The sequence below is a fragment of the Echinops telfairi genome, unplaced genomic scaffold, assembly GCF_000313985.2.
Source record: "Echinops telfairi isolate 266 unplaced genomic scaffold, ASM31398v2 ScPeMD7_11;HRSCAF=52, whole genome shotgun sequence".
NCBI lineage: Eukaryota > Metazoa > Chordata > Mammalia > Afrosoricida > Tenrecidae > Echinops > Echinops telfairi.
The window spans coordinates 40,967,527-40,987,365 of record NW_022103908.1 but is presented as its reverse complement, the minus strand read 5'-3'; the positions used below and the strand labels follow the sequence as shown (position 1 = coordinate 40,987,365).

At 44.5% G+C, this 19,839-nt stretch overlaps 1 protein-coding gene across 2 annotated transcripts in view; it reads right to left on the bottom strand.

Moving 5' to 3' along the window:
- Positions 1 to 14,901, bottom strand: part of TMEM87B (transmembrane protein 87B) — a 72,919-nt gene extending 58,018 nt beyond the window's left edge. The window contains exons 1-3 of one of the 2 annotated variants that reach the window (XM_030884728.2): positions 14,528 to 14,901; positions 9,321 to 9,381; positions 713 to 804 (exon numbers count right to left, since the gene is read on the bottom strand). In XM_030884728.2, the coding sequence (XP_030740588.1) occupies positions 713 to 804; positions 9,321 to 9,381; positions 14,528 to 14,692 (318 nt within the window). In that variant the 5' untranslated portion in view covers positions 14,693 to 14,901. The remainder of the gene's footprint in view (positions 1 to 712; positions 805 to 9,320; positions 9,382 to 14,527) is intronic. The other variant, XM_004707933.2, reaches the window with a different exon arrangement.
- Between the last annotated feature and the right edge of the window lie 4,938 nt (positions 14,902 to 19,839).

Below are 19,839 nucleotides of genomic sequence, written 5' to 3'. Positions count from 1 at the left end.
AACCTTAAGAAGAAACACAGCCAGCATGTTCCTTTGAAGACTAAGATGTACTTTGTGTTTGTGTGTGTGTGTGTGTGTGTGTGTGTGTGTGTGTGTGTGTGTTTTTGAAAAAGGTTGTTTCCCATGAATAAGTTGGTTTTGCAAAATTCTATTATGTGATCTACAGTGTTCTCCAAAGTCTTATTTTGAACAAACCTTAAGAAGAAACACAGCCAGCATGTTCCTTACAAGTGAGGATGGCTAGACTTGGTCTCATATACTTTGGACACATCAAAGGAGGGACCAGTCCCTGGAGAAGGACATCATGCTGGGTAAAGGAAAGAGGGAGGGAAATTGAGGAAGACCCTCACTAAGATGGATTGACAGTGAGTTCAAACAAAACAATTACTGCGAGGATGGCACAGGACCAGACAGTGTTGAACTCTATGTGTGGTTGCTGTGCGACAGAACTAACCCAACAGCACCTATCACTGGCTCCGGCACGTGTCCTTTAGACATTCACTAACATTTTCTCTAAGGTACCAAGGAGAAAAACTGGTATTCTGAGATAGCATATACTTGGACTTATTGCCTTGTCCCAAAATAAATCAGTGGCGTTTTAAAAACTAGAATCTCTATTTTTAACCTTCTCATCTAATGACCTCATAAATTCTTGTATTCACAGCAATTTCCTTTGTAGCTTGCATGCATTAAATATTTGTGATTTACTTACTTCCAGGTCAGGATATTCATTCTGACAGATATGATACTTCAAGTGCCATTCTATGGTAAACTTCACAGGCTCGGGACAACTGAATGACTTAACTGTTTAGGAAAAAAAAAAGTATCATTTTACATGAATAATAAATCTACCCTACCATGGACTTATGGTATCGAGCATACAAATTAAAGTAGGCTACTTTAGCACTAAAATATTAACAATATTTCCAAAAAGTCACTGCACAATGAGACAAATCAACTCATTAAGCTGTAAACCAAATTCAAAACTCACTGCCATCGAGTTAAACCTGAGTTATAGTAACTCTATAGGACAGGGTAGAACTGCCTCTGTGGTTTTCCAAGGCTGTAACTCTTAATGGGAGTAGAAAGCCTCATCTTTCTCCAGAGGAGTGGCTGGTGGTTTCAAACTGCTGGCCTTTCGGTTAGCAGCCCAATGTGTAACCTACTCCACTACACCATCAGGGCTCCTCTAAGTTATTATAGTTCACTAAAAGTTGTTGTAACACGGTTTCTTTCATCTACATGTTAAGATCGATGTTAAAATCAATCAAGTAGTTCCCTAATATGCTGAGCTTTGCTTTTTCACTGTAAAACGTTCTCCTCACTCATTCATTCAGAAATAGTGCACATCCGTGAGTGTGCTGGGAAGAGATATAATTAGTAAACAAACAGTTGTTCCTGACAGACGAGGTGGTAGAGGTGGAGGATGACAATTAGATAGGCATTTTCAATTAGAATAGGGAGACAGATGGGGCTTTCTCACAGGGGCTGTTCTACCCTGGCCTAAAGTGTCGCTGAGTCAGCTCTGACTCAATGGCAGTGAGTTTGGTTTATCAATAGAATCATAGTCATAAGAGGAACTGAGAACGGGGCAATGGGCAGGAGCACAAAACAGTCTGAGAGCATGAACAGATCACACAGCAGCCCCGTGGGAGGAAAAGTCCAACTTATAGATGAGGATTTATATTCCCAATCAACTTTGTGTTACGTTTAAACATCGAATCAAACCTCCCGGTAACTCACTCTTCCCCTACTCCTTAATTTCTCCTCTGCCTCTCCTGCACCACCATCTTCCACTTCACCCCAGATAACACGTCAACCATCTAGTCTATTGCTTTATATTCTGTCCCTTGCTTTCCCTGCTCTGTTCGGCAAACTCTAAATTCTGTTCCCTTTGGGAGGAAAGTCTTTAAGTTGTTTTGTTTCACACCCCTATAACAGTGATCTTGTACTGTTTTAAAATTAATATTTTCTATTTATCTACTTGATATCTAGGCTCTAATACCCACTGTGATGACTGTGCAGAAGCTTGCAAACAAAATTCATGATTCTAAGGTTTATTAAGGATGAAAACAAGTTGTAAATGCTCTCAGGGATGGTTTACAAAGGTCTTTCAGATCTGCTAATAAAATGTCCAAAGGGGCATACCACTCCTGCTGTAAGCCTCAACCGGAAGGCATTCAGCTCAAGACCCTTGGGTCAGCACACACCGAGCTCCGTGAATTAAGTCAACTCCGCTTGCCAGCAAGTCCATCTTCCCCAATTAAGTGCCCAGAGGCATCTCACTTCCCAAGCCAGCCTCCTGGACAAAAGCACTCGTCCTAACTTGCTCCACGGTGGGGAAGTGCATCACCTTGTTCCATGCTCTGGCTCCTAGAGGCTCACAGTGCAGGGATCTCAGGTCCAGAAGACACACTCCGCTCCTGGCTCTTGCTGGTACTGAGATTCCTCCTCCTACTTCTCAGAGGGCTCATTCTATACACAGCAGGTCAAAACTACTCAGGTGAACCCTTTCAGTATCTTCCCCCCACCTTCTTAGCAGACCCATTCAGGGATAGGTCATTTGGTGGAGGTTAGAGACTTTGGCTGGGAGATCCACTTTAAATATATCACTGCCCCTGATGTCTCATACAGTACTTGTCCCTTTGTGATTGGCTAATTCACTCAGCTTATGTTCTCCAAGTATCCACGTCAGGAGGTGCTTCCTGGGCTCCTCTTTGTTTTTCAGTGTTGTATGACAATCCATTGTGCTTACTTATCCAAGTGTTTTTGTTTTACCCAAGTTTCTTTAGCCATTCCTTACTGATGAGCATTTAGGACTTGCCCTTTAATTTTATGTAAAGGTTCCTCAGGTTGAAAAGAAAGAAACATCCCTTTCTCCCAACAAACCCTTCATCACACAATCAGTCTTCACTAAGCTTTTAAATCATTGAAATTTCCCAAATAACTGGAGTTCCCAATGTTATCAGGTGACTTCAGTGGTGGGTAACAGACCCAAAAGAGCACCTAGTGAAAAGAAAGAGGGTGGACTGACTCAACTAATGATGAGGACACAGCGCAGCCTCACTCCATCCAACCCCTGGGCAGGGAAGCTCCAGGGGTCCCTGGGCTGGTTAGGTACCACTGCATCAGTTCTGACTCACAATGACCTATGTACAGCAGAGCAAAGCACGGTCCCATCCTCCAAATCACCCACTGGTAGGGGACTAGTGATTGGAACCCGAAAGTTGGAAACAAAAAGAAGAATCAGTAATTGGAAAATATGGGCTGGAAGACAGAAACAAGACTGTCATGATAGAATTTTGCAAGACAACAACTTCTTCAGTGCAAATACTTTAGCACTTCTTCAACAGCAGAGACGGCAACTATACACCTGGACCTCACTAGGTGAAACACACAGGAATCAAATTCACTACATCTGCGGGAAGTGCTGTTAGGCAGCCAGATAGGGAGTTGTCCCGCTCAATGCCAAGGTACCCCTACAGGAGGTTGCTGCAGTAAATCAGGCGAGCCCAGCCAGCCATAAAGGCTAGAGGGCATGCTTACATTCAGGCTCCAGCCAGGAAGGGGGGGTACACCTAGGTGGGCGGTATACCTGGATGGGCCCTATCGAGGCCAGGTGGGCTTAATTCAGCCAATGGGGTCGACCATGCCTCCCAAATGAGGGGGGGTGGGGGTGGCTGAAAAAACAGAATCTCTCTCTCTCTCCCAGCAGCTCCTACACAGTTCAGTTCAGCGCACATGGGCCTGTGCCATGGTCTCTCTCTCTCTCTCTTTGGCTTGTGTTCAATTTACTGTAATGCCTGAAACTGCTTCTATCCTTTATAAAAAGAACCCACTTGGAACACAAACCAGGCTTTGGCGTGAATTCTTTCTTGTGCGAAGTCAAGGACCCAGGTATTTCCCACCCGAGAAACCTAAAAGTGTCCGTTCATAAACTCAATGCCATCAGCCAACACAAGGACAGGAGACGACTGTGGAACAGACCATTAGGTGGTCACATGCAAGTTCAAATTGACGATGAAGAATATTAAAACAAGTCCACGAATCAAATCATTGTGAATGAGGGGGGAGTGCAGAGTGGGGACCCAAGACCCATCTGTAGGCAACAGGACCTCCCCTTACAGAAGGGTTACAGGGAGGAGATGAGCCAGTCAGGGTGCAGGGTAGCAACGATAAACATACAACTTTCCTCTAGTTCTTAAAAGCTTCTCCACCTCCCACCCCCATCCCCCACTATCATGATCCCAATTCTACCTTACAAATCCGGCTGGACCAGAGGATGTACACAGGTACAGAAAAGAACTGGAAATATGGGGAACCCAGGACAGATGAACCCTTTAGGACAAGTGCTGAGAGTAGCGATACTGGGAGGGTGGAGGGGAGGTGGGCTGGAAAGGGGGACCCAATTACAAGGATCTACATATAACCTTCTCCCTGGGGGGTAGACAACAGAAAAGTGGGTGAAGGGAGACGTAAGATATGACAAAATAATAATAATTTATAAATTATCAAGGGTTCATGATGGAGGGGGGAGCAGGGAGGGAAGGGGAAAAAATGAAGAGCTGATACCAATGGCTGAAGTAGAAAGAAAATGTTTTGAGAATGATGATGGCAACAAATGTACAAATGTGCTTGACACAATGGATGGACTGTGGTAAGAGTTGTATGAGTCCCCAATAAAATGTTAAAAAAAAAAACCACAAGTCCACGAGAGTCAATATGACTGAGTATATCTCACCTGGACTTAAAGAACATCTCAAGAACTAATTTGATGCACTGAACAAGTAATGATCAAAGACCAGAGAGGCAGTGGGATGACATTAAGAACATCAGACACGAAAAAAGCAAAAGGTTATCAAGACTAGAAAAAAAGAAAAGACCAAAGTGGATGTCAGAAGACTTTGAAGCTTGCTCTTGAAAGCACAGTAGTTAATGGAAGAATGATGCAGCAGTAGGCGTCAACCAAAAATTTCAGGAGTCATTACACCCAAAAGAAACAGTCAATGTACAAATACTTCAAGAGGTAGCATACGACCAAAAGCCAATGGTATTATTGAAGGAAGGAGTCCAAACTGCACTGAAGGCATAAGCGAAAAAAGAGGGTCCAAGAACCGATGGGATGCCAATGAAAATGTTTCAACAACTGAGCCAGCACTAGAAAGATTCACTAGTCTCTGCCAAGACATTGGGAAGACAGACAGCTACCTGGCCAACTGGCAAAAGAGACCCAGAATGAAGAAATTATTAACAGTACCATTAATATCGCAGGCAAGTAAAATTTTGCTGAAGATAATTAAAAAATAGTTGAAGCCAGATTCAGAAGAGGAGTTGGCATGAGAGAGATCACTGCTGATGACAGATGATCTTGACAAAAATAGAAAATACCAGAATGAGGTTCACTTGTGTTTAAATGACTGCTGAAATAGACAAGCACAGAACACCACATTTAAGCAGAACTGTCACAAGAATACTTTTCCTTGAGGGCAACTTCCCAGGCCCCTCTGACCAGCCTCTGCTTGGCCTGAGGTCACCTGTTTTAACATCACAGTAGAATACAGGTGTGTAAGTGCCCTCAGAGCAATTCTTGTTTCAACTGCCACTCTCTCCTTATCAAGAGAAGCTGCTCTAAGTCTTTCTCTCAGGGACAGGAGTGCTCATTGGCCTCCCCAGCTAAGAGGCAAGCTAGAGACGAAATCCAGGAATCGAGTCATAAAACAAAGCCCCCGAAACTTTACCCAAATATACTTTTGTTTTGCTTCTGTCAATATCATTTAGTGATATATGTATTTTAACTTGCTTTTTCTTCTGCTTTCTGTATTCTACCCTCCCTGAATAATATAAAAGAGGCATGGCCAAGGAAGACAGACACTGCAACCTGGTGAAAAGTGGCATTTGAACATTTCCCCACTGCGGTCCAGGCTAACCTGACAGTAAAGACTTCACATAATTCTAATTGGACGTTGTGGTGGTCTTCTTTTATCTGAACCCGCAACAATGTAAAGGCATTCAATTGGATCAGCAACAAATTATGGATAATATTGCAAAGAACAGGAATTCCAGAACACTTAATGGGGCTCATGCAGTACCTGAACACAGATCAAAGCAGTCGTGCAAATAAAACATGGGGACACTGCATGATCTAAAAACAGGAAAGGTGTGTGTCAGGGTTGCATTTCTTCCTTCACCATTCTTACTCAATTCTGTATGCTGAGTAAATAATCCAAAGAAGCTGACTCACATGAAGACTTACCAACAAACTGCACTGTGCACATGACCAACCTTGTTTGCTGAAAAGTGAAGAGGAATCACTGTTGGCGATCAAAGACTCAGTCTTTGGTATGGATTGTAATTCAATGCAAAGAAAGCAAAAATCATCACCACTGGACCAATCAACATCATAATAAACAGAAAACAGCTCGAAGTTGTCAAGGATTTCATTTTACATGGATCAATGCTCATGGAAAGCAGTGGTCAAGAAATCAAAGGACATATTGCACTGGGCAAATCTGCTGTGTTAAGACCCATTTAAAATGATGTACAAATACGCTTTACACAATTGATGTGTGTATGGATTGGGATAACAGTTGTATGAGCCCCTAATAAAATGTTTTAAAAAAAAAAAAGACCCATTTAAAATGTCACTGTGTGGCCTAAGGGGCACCTAACCCAAGCCATCACCTCACACGCATGAGTGCTGGACAATGAATAAGGAAGACAAAGAACTGGTCCAGTTGAGTTATGGGGTTGCTGAAGAATACTGATGGGTTACCAGGAGAACAAACAAGTGTGCCTGGAAGGGAGTACAACCAGAGTGCTCCTTAGGAGCCAGGATGTCGAGTTTTCATCTCACATACTTTGGACATGGTATCAGGAGATCAGACCCTGCGAAGGACAGTGTGCTTGGTCAAGAGAGGATCAGCAAAAAGAGGAGGACACTCAGGAGATGGGTTGACAGTGGTTACAGCAATGTGCTCCACCGTCAATAACAGACTGTGGGGGTGGTGCAGGACAGGGCAGCGTTCAGTTCTGCTGCACACAGGGTTGCTATGAGTCAGAGCAGACGCCAAGGACCCAACAACACGAGGAAACAGAAACACTGACGAAGGAAAAAAGCTAACGAGACCATTTCACAGAAGACACAGTCACGTGTTGGGATGAGATGTGTGAAAATCTGCAGTTCAAAACCCAAAGAGTAGAATATGGTCATCATTTTTCAGCCTGAAAGAACAGAGCTGCGGTACAGAAGTTGCATTCAGTGGGTGACACTGTGAACAGCGCAGGAGGCATCAGAACGGTCGGAGGACTTGTACAGTCAACGTCAGAGTTCAGCTTCTTCACGAAGTAGCACGGGACTGAGACTCAGTAGCAGGGAAGGAAGAAGTTCAAACTACGCTGAGGCAGTGGCAGAAAACAAGGTTCCAGCCGTTAACAAATCCCAGGTGATGTGTGAACAGCACTATCTTGACTCTAGTCTACCATAAGGTGACCTCCTGCATTATGCACTGATTTACTAAAAATCAGATTCTATCTAGGGCCTGCATTTCTTCCTTGTTCCCCCCACACACAGCATTTTTTTTTTTTTGCCTGTACGAGCCTGAGCTTGTTTTTAATCCATTTTGTCTACACTTTGAGACATAAATTCATGAAAGTAGCAAGATACCAAAATATTTTTTCCCCGCCCACCTTGAACTTCCATTTCCTCTTACCAGAAACCTCCTTATCACCACAAATGATCCAGATATTCCGGAGCTGCTCTGAACCACCCCCGCTGTCTAGCTGATGACTGGCTGGCTTTCCTCAGAAAGAGGCACATGTTGCTCCGGAAATGACCAGACTAGTGTGATGCACAGAGTACAACTTCAGGCGCTGGAGAAGCCAATCTGCTCACCCAGAGAAAAGCTTCCCTTCATCCCCAGACCTACACTGTGCCAACCAACCCCCAGGGGTCAAGTAACTAGTAACTAGAAACAGTGACAGACAGTGAATAGGATCCAGTGTGTCCCCAAATCCACTGCCATCAAGTATACTGACTCACAGTAGCCCTACTGGACAGAGTACAACTGCCCCATGGGGTCTCCAACGCTGTGAATCTTTTTTTTTAAATCGTTTTATTAGGGGCTCATACAACTCTTATCACAATCCAAAAGTTCATCAATTGTGTAAACCACATTTGTACATTCATTGCCCTCATCATTCTCAAACTATTTGCTCTCCACGTAAGCCCCTGGCATCAGGTCCTCATTTTTTCCCCTCCCTCCCCGCTCCCCCCTCCCTCATGAGCCCTTGATAATTTAAAAATTATTATTTTGTCATATCTTGCCCTGTCCGACGCCAACCTTCACCCACTTTCCTGTTGTCCGTCCCCCAGGGAGGAGGTCACATGTAGATCCTTGTAATCGGTTCCCCCTTTCCAACCCACTCTCCCTCTGCTGTGAATCTTTATGGTAGCCAAATGCCACATCTTTTCCCACAAAGCAGCTGGGGGGTTTGAAGGGCCAACCTTCTTGTTAACTACTGCGCCCACAGGGCTCCTATGATCAAATACAGACATGTTAAAAATATTGAAAAACCTCAAGCCCTATGACTTCTCACTCCTATGAGAACAGTATTTATATAGAAAAGGTAATTTCTACCTAACAAGTACTTTTCTTTCATAAGCTCCAAGATACTAGATAAAATGGTAATGCCTCTGCACAGAGCTGTTGTAGACAGGTCTCTTCTGAGTCTGGCACTTCCTCCCTCCTACACACTGGCAGGTGAAATTTGTTCCACGTTTCAATGCCCCACCTCCCTTCTGCCTCATCTGTCTACTAGCCTGCCCATAGGTTTGTCATTCAAGTGCTTCTGGTACCCGAGCGTCCCAGCCTCATGGGGCACCAAGCAGGACAACACGCCCTGGTCCTGGGGCCAGTTTAGGGAGTAAGACAGGAAATAAACAAATAAAATGCTACATAAAATGGTAATGCCTAGTAACTTTTACTTCATACTATGGTTTATTGAGAAGTTTCAGGTTTTAAAATCTGGAATTAAGACAAATTTCACAGAGCTAAATTTTCTTTGATAAGGTCTACTTTATTAAACTTTAATGATCATATTTATTGAATGAGTCATATTATATTTTCTGAGACAGGATCAGAAAAGCCCATTCTTGCAAATAACCAGGTCTTGACTGAAATAAAAGAAAATCTTAAAATTTTAGCATATACATAAGTACATCTAATTAGTTGATACTAAATTACTATATTCATTTATAATATAGTCACATGATGTTAGTTACAATTTGTTATATCAGTATTGTATTAGTTCATTAAACTTACCAGAAAACTTGATCTCTGTAGAGTTAAACATAGTTTTCCTAAATATCAATGGTCCAGATTTCTAGAATGTGAAGAAAAAAAGTATTAAGGAGCTTGTTAAAAAATTTCTGTTTAAAAATATATATGAGTAAGTAAAAAAGTATTATTATAATTCAAGGTCATATTTGTATGGGTTTACTCCAAACAAAATGTGCGTAAGTAAGCCTGCTATCAGTTGGATGGCTGCAGACAGATTCTCTCTTTAAGACAGTTAGTTGTCTTCGTTTTGTTATGTATCAAAACCAATCTATGGTAGTGGGTTTGGTAGTCTCATTAGGATACCTTCAAAACATACTTTTTTGTGTGCTATGGATAAAAACAATTTTGAGATCAAGGCTAACACCAAATTTCTAACAAACCTCAAGTGGACATCCTCTCAAATCACTGAAGGTTTGCCACAAGTTTACAGGACTGATGCACCATATAACATAACAGATTTTAGATACATCAGACACTTTAAGGAAGGTTAGGGTGACCTCCAACATGAGCTAAGAGAGGGAAGACACTCAACCTTTGACAAATGAGGAAACTGGCTGAAGTCCAGAAACTGGTGGAAGATGGTGACCGCCAAGTGACCGTTGGTGCTATAGTGACTGAAGGTGGGACCTCGCATGGTTCTCACTCTCAATGTCACAAAAACATCTTAGCCTCAGCAAGCTCTCAGCTCAATGGGTGCCAACAGCCTTGCATAAAGACCAGCTAGCTCACCGAGCTGGGCCTGCCATTAGGCTTTTAAGCAAGATCAGAGCTAACAGAGAGAACTATATGCAATAAATCATCACCTGGCAGGAGTCTTGGATTTACTAATACTATGCAGGAAGCAAGGTCCAATCAAAACCATGGTTTCCAAAGGATCTGCTGGGTCAGTTCAATTAAAGGCAGAGAGAGAGGTCAGCTAGGAAGGTTATGGCAACTCCCCCCCATCCGGCCCCCAGCCTCACATTCCAAACAGGTCATCTTGATAGATTTTCTCAGAAGACGCTGGACAATCAAATGGGCGTATTAGGAAGACTTTTAAAAGAAAAGTGAAAACTCCACTGGTGATTAAAAGACCAGGAAAGTTGTGCTGAGAAAATTTTCCTCATGGAGACAATGTCCGTGTTTATTCTTTGAGGGCTGCAAGACTGGTCTCCCAAGAACTTTGTTTGCCACCAGACCCCACCTACTCTACCCCCCTGGTCTTTCTCTTTCAGACTTCGTCTTGTTCCTCAAACTCAAAGGAGTCCCTCGAGGACGCCAAACTGCCATGTTGATGTGGGGAAATCAAAGGACGAAGAGTCCTTTGGAAGGGTTAGATAGAAATGGACACACGGTCTTAGAAGTGTATAGACCTAGATGAAGGCTATGTTGAGAAATAAGACCTTCTTCACCTTGATGTTTTTGTTTAATTAAGGTGTCTATGATTTTTTTGAGCAATATTTTTTGCCTTACCCTCATATAGTTTTACCCTATGAAATACATCATTCTAAGCACAGCAACCTCACTATGACCAGTGATTTTTTTAAATATATAAATCGATCATCGCATCGCTCATTTGCTTAAGATCTTGAACCACGGATGCGAGGTGCCGAGTGCTCCTGCCCCTGGCCATCTCTGCCAGCAGACAGACCCTTGATCTGCGCTGCTCAGGTGTGATGTGGGCTTTGTGTGCATTTGCATGTTGTGCTCCTAGGAGCAACAGGAATGTACTTTAGAAAAAACAACTACCTCCCACCTCAAATTTTTATGGTTTACTACTGCACTTAAAACACACCAAAATTCATCCTGTAGCCTACAGAGTCCTGGAATAACCAAGATCTGCCCACATCTGTAGAAGTTTGCTATCAGCTACTCAGGACCTCAGTGACCAATCAGAAAACTTACTTTAAAAATCCCTTCTTCTTGACTCTTTCTTTGCCTAGGGAAAATTCCTTCTTATCCTTCAAAGACCTGCTCAAAAGTCCTTTCCTCAGGATGTCTTCTATGGGGCCCGGGCCAGGCTCTCCCTTATATGGCTCTAGTACCCATTCTTCTCCACAACCCTTGCCACTGTTGAAACTACAGAACTGATTCCAGAGTTATATAATGTCTACCCTCTCCGGGGGTGGGGGTGGGGGGGTAACCCGTGAAAAGAAATTGTGTTAAATCAATAGCGACTAGGATTTAAAGAAAAAGACAGGGCAAGCCTGCCAACCTTGGCATGATCCCCCCTCCCCCACCCCACCCCGCCCCCAGTTTCACCAGTAATAGTAAAATCTCTGGCCTGGGTCCATTTTCTGAGCTCCACACCCACAAACCCAGTGACCTCAGGGCCTTCTCCACTGGGATGTTTAACAAACACCCCACCATCACCTGTTCCAAGCCAGACAGGTCCCTTTATGCCCCCCAGCTCCCCTCCCCACATGCTGTCTACCTGGGCTGGAGGTAGCACGAATGCAGTCACCCAAGCTATGCCCCTTTTTGGTACGTCCCCTCTACCGCCCAACATACTCCATCTCACAAAAGCTCCCCAAACCCAGTTACCCTCCCCAGCCTGCCATCCCCAATACTGAAGAGGGCAGCTGCTTTTTCGGCTCCGGCTGGTGGATCCTGTGGCAGCATGAGCACAGAACTGCCAGTCTTCTCCATACTTTTGAGGGGGTTTTCTGTTTGGTTTGTGTGGGTTTTTTTAAACTGAAATTAGACACACTTTCATGATGTAAAATACAAATACATTTCCTGCCTAGAACCAAGCCAAGCTCAGTGCCATGAAGTGGATTCTGACTCCCGGCAATCCTGCCCAGGCTCCCCTGGTACCTGTGCCTCCAGACGAGCTAAATCAGTCACTCTCTTCTCTGGGAGATGTAGAGTGATAATTAGCTTTTATATCTAAATGACTTAAATGGCTCTTCCATAGTCTTTTTTTCCTCAGTCATTTTACTAGGGACTCATACAACTCTTATCACAATCCATACACACATCACACATCCATTGTATAAAGCACATTTGTACAGTCACTGCCCTCATCACTCTCCAAACATTTGCTCTCCACTTAAGCCCCTGGCATCAGCTCCTCATTTCCCCCCTTCCTCCCTCCTCCCTCATGAACCCTTGATAATTTATAAATTATTATTTTGTCATATCTTACACTGTCCAACATCTCCCTTCACCCACTTTCTGTTGTCCATCCCCCAGGGAGGAGGTTATATGTAGATCCCTGTCATCGGTTCCCCCTTTCCACCCCACCTTCCCTCCACAGCTCTTCCATATTCATACCCAGTAATAGTTATGGGCCTAATCACATGTACGAGAGGATTTATTTGGTCCACAAAGAGCCTTTAAAAAAAAAAAGTTCTCAATGACCTGACCACAGTAAAAACTTGCATTTCAAAGTATGGCTTGTGACTTCACTTTTAAAACTTAAAAACTATAGAGACCTAGAAACTACGCCCACGCTGTCATACAGTAGCCTCCAAGCTGAGACCAAAAGGCAGCTGCCCTCTTCAGAAAGGGCAGGCACTCTACCATCCACCACACTCCCCGTGACCCCTCCGTGGGAAACCTTGCTCGCATCAGTCACTGACATGATTTGCTTGGTGCCTGTGAGTCCTGGAGTTTCAGACCCCTGCCCTCAGGCTGAAGGTTAAACCAGAAGCTCAGGGCTAAACTTTTGGTAATCTGAGTCCTCTCTAACACCACTCTTCCTTTATTCCACAGAAACATCCGAATGTCTCCTACTCTATGGAGAGACCTAATGCTCCCCTCCTTGATCACCAAGGTAATACCTACTCATAAAGCCAGGCCAGATACCTCCAGCAAACAGGGTTAGGTGACTCCCGTGTACAAACTGCTGAGCTTCATATCAAAAGAACCATGTCTGGAGAGACATGTCTCTGTCTCTTAGGGCTCTGAAGGGCAAGTCCCAGCCACTTGAAATGAGGAAACAGAAGCCCACTCGTTGGAAATGAGGGCTTTTACACAGGTTTGAGGTGCACAGTTGAGTAAGTTCTGCTCATTCAAGATGATGTGGGGCCCCTCGGAAGAAACGTCTCTTCCTCATTGGCAGGAAGCAAAAAAACCATTCTTCCCCCTGTTCTTTGGATTCACACCATCTAAATGACACATGCTTGGGAAAAAGGTTCTTACAGGTAAGCGCAAGTCATCTTATGACCTGCCCATTCACTACAGGGACAGATAGAAACCTTGAGTATGGCTCACCGCTTTGCTTGACACTGGTCAGATAAATTCCATAATGGCGTTAGCCAGGCCCTGTCACCAGTGCACAAAGTAGGTTACCACAAAATCGAGAGCTTCCCGTTCGAAGATACTGGCACTGCCCTAAAAAAGTTCTGAGACACCCACCCACACTCTGTCTAGCTTTTGTGTTACAGGAAGTATCTGTAGCCTCAGGCTACTTTATCTGTTTAAAGCAATCAAAAGATGTTTAGCTTTTAAAACTTGACATCATTTCAATGTACACAGAAAACATCATTGAACTGTGAGTCATCTCACCCAAGAAAGGCCCGAGATAATAAAGCCTCTCTCCCACTTCCCATCTCTAGCTAGACTTTCCAAAATTCCATCCCTACAACCCTCCTGATTCATCTCAACTAACTAGAGAATGCCAAGTTCTCGAATGACCTGCCCTGAAAAGGAAGTTTCCACCAACCCATCCCCGCAGACTCGCCTTTCAAACACCCTTTAATTACCCAAGCTCTCGGATAAAAGCTGATCCTTCAAGAACCCCGAGAGGAAAAGCGGGGCTGGATGGTGCTTATTCCACGTTCCTTCCAGTCTAAGTTTATGCCGAGATCGAGACCCTGGAGAAATCTTGTGCCCTGGCAGTAAGCGGGGTCGAACCCTGAAGATGCCGCTACAAGTACCGTGACTATTCGAGTCTCAGTCCTGAATAAACAAGGCTCCGGTCTAGGGCACAGCGAGAAGCCAATGCTTCGTCCGGGGAAAGCGATCCTCATTCATGAAACAAGGGCAGCGTTTAAAAAGGAGAACCGTCCCTAACCACAAAATGCCACTGACCACAGAGAAAGGCCTGGGGGCATAGGAGGGCATCCTGAGCTGGCCCGGCGAGGCCCGGAGGAGCAAGCCTGGGACCGGGCTTGCAGGGCTGAACACGTGGAACCCAGGGAGCCGCCGGAGAACTTGCGGGCCCGGGCGGGACGCGTCCCACCTCGACTCGGACAGCCACTTACGTCGTCCACCGTCGCTACCCAGAGCCCGGGCTCGGGGACGGCGTCCACAGAGGCTGGGGGGCAGCACAGGAGACAGAGGGAGACACACAGCAGAGGGGCCGCGGCGGGAAGACAGGACCGCCGGTGGGGCTGGAGCCACGTCCGGACGCGGCAGGAGGCGACCATCTTGACGCGGAAGCCGCCCCTGGCGCCCCCTAACCCTGGCCACGCCCCGAACTCCGCACTTGGGGTAGCTCCACCCCCCGAGAGGTTGGAGGGAGGTGTGGCTCCTTTTAAGAAGGCGGACTACGAATTAGAGAAGGACTTTAGGCCTGAGCGGAAACAAGGCTTGGAAATAAACCGGGCCGAAACCTGGAGGCGGAGCCGGAGCCTTGGGAGAGGAGGCGGAACATGGTGACGGCAACCAGGAAGTGGAGGCGCGGCCGGGACGTGGAGGCGGGACCGGGGCGTAGAGGCGGGGCCTGGGTTAGGAGGCGGGGCCAGGGCGAGGAGGCGGGGTCGGGCCTGGGCAAAGGGGGCCGGATCGTGGAGGCGTGGCCGAAGCGTGGAGTCCTGCGCAAGCACAGGCGGTAGTTCAGTTTGAGATGTGGTCTGGTTAGCGGGACCAGACAGGGCGGGGAGGCAGATGGTTTGAGGGCGGAAGGCCACTGTCCCTAATTCCGCTCGGCTGCAGTCCCATCCTTAGTGAAGGATGTGCGGGGTCAAGTTCTTGCAACCTCTGTACCTACTCCAGCCCTACCCGTGCAACTCCAGAGAAACAAAAAAATTTAAATCCAGAGACTGCTTTGCGGCCAGTTAAACAGAAGGCAGTGTGTTGTGAAGATTATGTCTGTTGCACTCTTTGGGAATAATGTTACCAGATTGCTTAAATCTCAGAGGAGCAAGGCTTGGGTAGGCCTTATTGTACCTTGCCGGTCATTTGCGATTATGAAAACAGAATAAATGTCTTGCTGTTTCATTCATTATCAAACATAAAGAATACCCGGGGAGGGGTGGGGGGATATAATCTCAATCTGAAATAAGTGAAGAATAAAAATCAAGCCTGTTGCAATACTGAAGAATTACATGGGGAAAATATTGAACTACCTAGCAAAAGAAGATGGAAGGAATACAGCAGAGCCCTGATGGAGTATTGATTACATGTTGGGCTGCTAATCGTAAGCAGTTAAAATCCACCAGCCACTCTTTGGGACAAAGACGGGACTTTCTATTCTCACAAAAAGATTATAGTCTCTGAAACTCACAGAGGCAGTTCTACCTTGTCCTATGGAGTCACTATGAGTCAGTATTCACTCAATGACAGTGAGCTTTTAGTTCGAGTACTGGAAACAATTGGTGGACATTCAACCATTTCAGGAGATGATGCACTTGTTTGAGCAGAGCAAGAAGATAGTGGGTGGTTTAAAATCAGGGAAAATACGCATAAGAATTGTATCTTTTTACTTATTTATTCAGTCTGTATGCTGGGCAAATAATTGGAGAAGCTGGACTATATGAAGAAGAACAGGGCATTATCAGGTTGGAGGAACACTCATTAACAACTTGTGATATACAGATGACACAAACTTGCTTGTGGAAAGAGAACTTGACATATTTACTGATGTAAAGACTGTAATCGTTCAGAATGGATTATACCGCACTATAAAGAAAATAAAAAATCCTTACAACCGAACCAATAGTCAACATCCTGATAAACAGAGAAAAGATTGAAGTTGTCAGTTATTTCATTTTGCTTCCCTCCTCAATCAGTGCTCATGGAAGCAACAGTGAAAAGTCAAACAGCATATTACATTGGGGAATTTGTTGCACAATACCCATTTAAAGCATAAGAAAGCAAAGGCAGCATCTTGAAGCCTAAGATGCATATGACTCAAACCAAGGTATGTTTTTCTTTTAGCCCCAGCAGTTTTATTGGCAAGTATTTTACATATCCTATAATTCAATAGTTCAATCATTCAATCATATCATGGGGAATTATACCATCACCCCCACATCAATTGTAGAGCATTCCCCTCCCCCATGGTCAAATTGCCTTTAAGATGATTTATGCAATCACAATCCATTCTAGTGCTCCCTCTCCCCTCCTGTCTTCATTAGTTACTCTCAAAATTCCCTTTCTCTCCCTATCTTCCCCCCTCCTCTGCCAGTATGTCTTCTTGTATCTGTTATTATCATTATGCACCCATTCTTCCTGTGCTTCACAGCTGGGAGACCCAACAGAAAATAGCCTCATATTCATGTGAAAATTGGACAATGAATAAGGAAAGCCAGAATAGAATTGATACATTTGAATTATGGTGTTGACTAAGACATTGTGTTGCATATACGATGGACTGCCAGACACAAAAATCTGTCTTGAAAGAATACTTGCTTGAGGAGCTGATGCCAGGGGCATAAGTGGAGAGCAAATGTTTTGAGAATGATGAGGGCAATGAATGTACAAATGTGCTTTACACAATTGATGTATATATGGATTGTGATAAGAGTTGTATGAGCCCCTAATAAAATGATTTAAAAAATAAAAAAGACAAAACAAAACAACAAAAAAAGAATACTTGCCTAATGCAAGTACAAGAATACTTGCTCCTTAACACAAGAATGGCAAGACTTCATGTGACACCCTTTGAACATGTTATCAGGAGGAACCAGTCACTGGAGAAGAACCTCATGCTGGTAAAGCAGAAGTGGGAGAAAAAGAGGGGAAAATTGATGATGGATTGACACAGTGGCTGAAACCATGGACTCAACCATAGCAACACAGGGTTTCATTCCATTGTACAGAGGGTGGCCTTGAATCAGAGTCAACTCAACAGCACCTAGCACACACCATGCACAAGGAGAAAACATACTATTAGCTGAGTAACTCAGCTAATAGTATTATTGATGTTAGCCCTAACAATTGCAATGCCTATCAACAATAGATAAGCAAACCGTGTCCTATTCTTACAATTGAATGCTTTTATCCCAATAAAAATAAACCAATCACAACTAAACACAACCACATAAATGAACCTCGTGTTAGTCCGGGTAGACTAGGGAAACAAATTCATAAACATGCATATGTATATAAGAGAGCTTTATATACAGGGTAATTGTACATAAAGAAAGCATCCCAACCCAGTCCAGTTCAATCCCATAAGTCCAGTATTAGCCCATATGTCCGATACCAATATATAAAGTCCTCTTCAGACTCACAAAACATCCAATGACGCCGAGCGCAGGATGATCACAGGGTAGTGGGTAGAAAGTCTTTGGATCCAGTGGCATTGTAAGCATCTCCATGCTGGCAGGGGTCTCTACGTGGCTCCTCTGCTTCAGAGGTCTGGTTGTATTAGTGTAGTCCATGTGGCTTCTCTAGCTCAGGGCACTAGTGCAGTTCCATGTGTCTTGTCAGCTGCAAAGTCTTGGCTCACCAGAGAGAGAGAGGTGTTCCACGGTTCCAAGGAGGAAATATACAACAGTTTCCAGAATTCTCAGGAGAAGGCCATGCCCACATAGAGGTCTCATTGGCTATCTCAGGATTGACAGACTAGACTCCACCCCTACCCTTTTAATCCTCAAATTGACACCAGAATGTGTAACTATCACAAACCTCACAAAAGAAAACATTAAACTAAACACAGAAGAGCATAAAATGAGCAAGGGACTACCAAAAAGTCCATGAGAAAATAAGATTGAAGTACAGTGGAATTTTTCCATGCACTTTTTGAAACCTCATTGGATTGTACGGATTCAACTCTGTTTGAAAGCAAAACTAGCCCGTGGCATTGGAATCAAGGACTCGAAGTAATGAATTGGACGCTGAAGAGCCCTCGCCCAGTTTTAGCTACCGTTCTGATACTGGCCCGCTCTATTCCAGTGGGCACCTTAGCAGGGTCGGAGGTTCTTCTGAATTTGGGTCTGTTATCTGCCTCTGGGAGGGACTGACTGAAAGAGGGAGTACCAGGGCCTTTCTAAGTGTTAACAATCGCTATTTTGTTTGTTCTTCCTTTCCTTTAAAATGTTTCGTGTTGTGCTTTATGTAACAGTATACAGAGCAAATTCGTTTCCAGTTTGATAATGTATAAATAAAATGTTCAATAACACAGTCTACATTCTCCACAATGTGTGGGCGCTGCCTCATTTCTGATCTGAGTTTCCTTTCTTCTGGCTTTTCTACCTCCTCCTGCCTTCGCATCTTTGCTTTTGGAGAAATGTTATCCTTTGCTCTCATAGAATTGATGTCTCCTGCAGTAGTTACATACTTCATGTCAACTTGAAGATATAGTCATGTGTAGGGGTGGTGTCCAACCTGTCAATCAGGCCACAGCCTGATCGGGCCTCCTTCTGGGTGTGGCCTTCTCATCAGGAGCCCTGGGAAACTCTCCTTCTGCCCCTGACTTCACCTTCCCGCTGGCGCGCTGCTCGGAGGCCTGCCAGAGCCCAGGAGCTCTCACCACCACCACTGAATCCACACGACTCTGCACCCACCAACTTGCGCTATTCCTGCAGTGGGCATCATTACTGTGACTGTGTGAGCTGAAGAGGGTCTTATGGCCTAGTATCAGACTATGGACTGGAGTTGGTCTGGACTGGGATGTTTTCATGAGATACAATTGTGGGAAGCTGAGAACTGGAAGAGACCATATGGAGACAAATTCTCTACGTTCATATTTTAAGGAGTCTGGCTGATATTTTAGGGAGGCCTTCACGTTCTTGAGTTAGAGATGCATTCCACTCACATTCTCCTAAGTAAAAGTTATTCCCCCACATGCTCCCCACCCCTAATAATGCCAATTTTAAGGTGCTGCTTGCAAGCTCATGGTTACTACTATACTCTTGAAGGTTAACTGCTTGAAGGGTATCTGTCTGAATGTCATGTGCCATCTAAAGCAATCAGACCATCTAACCCTAAGTACGGCCCACTCCCTTCTGATAAGGACCATAGATTGTTCCCCTGGAGAAGAGTTCAGGCACACTTAAGGTCAAGACAGCTGAGAGAAGACCAAGCTTAGGCCACCATCTTAATTCTAGAACCCACCCATCTTGTTACGTATGTACCTTCCTGTGTTCATCTGGGTTGACTAGAGAAACAAATCCAGAGACACTAATATGTGCGTAAGTGAGAATTTTATATCAAGAAGTAATTATGCCTTAATAAAACATCCTAGTTCAGGGAGGGTAAAGGGAGAATGGGTAGGAAAGAGGGAACCGATTACATGGAACTGTGTGTGACCTCCTCCCGGGGGGACAGACAACCGAAAAGTGGGTGAAGGGAGACGTTGGGCAGGGCAAGATATGACAAAATACCCATTTATAAACTATCAAGGGCT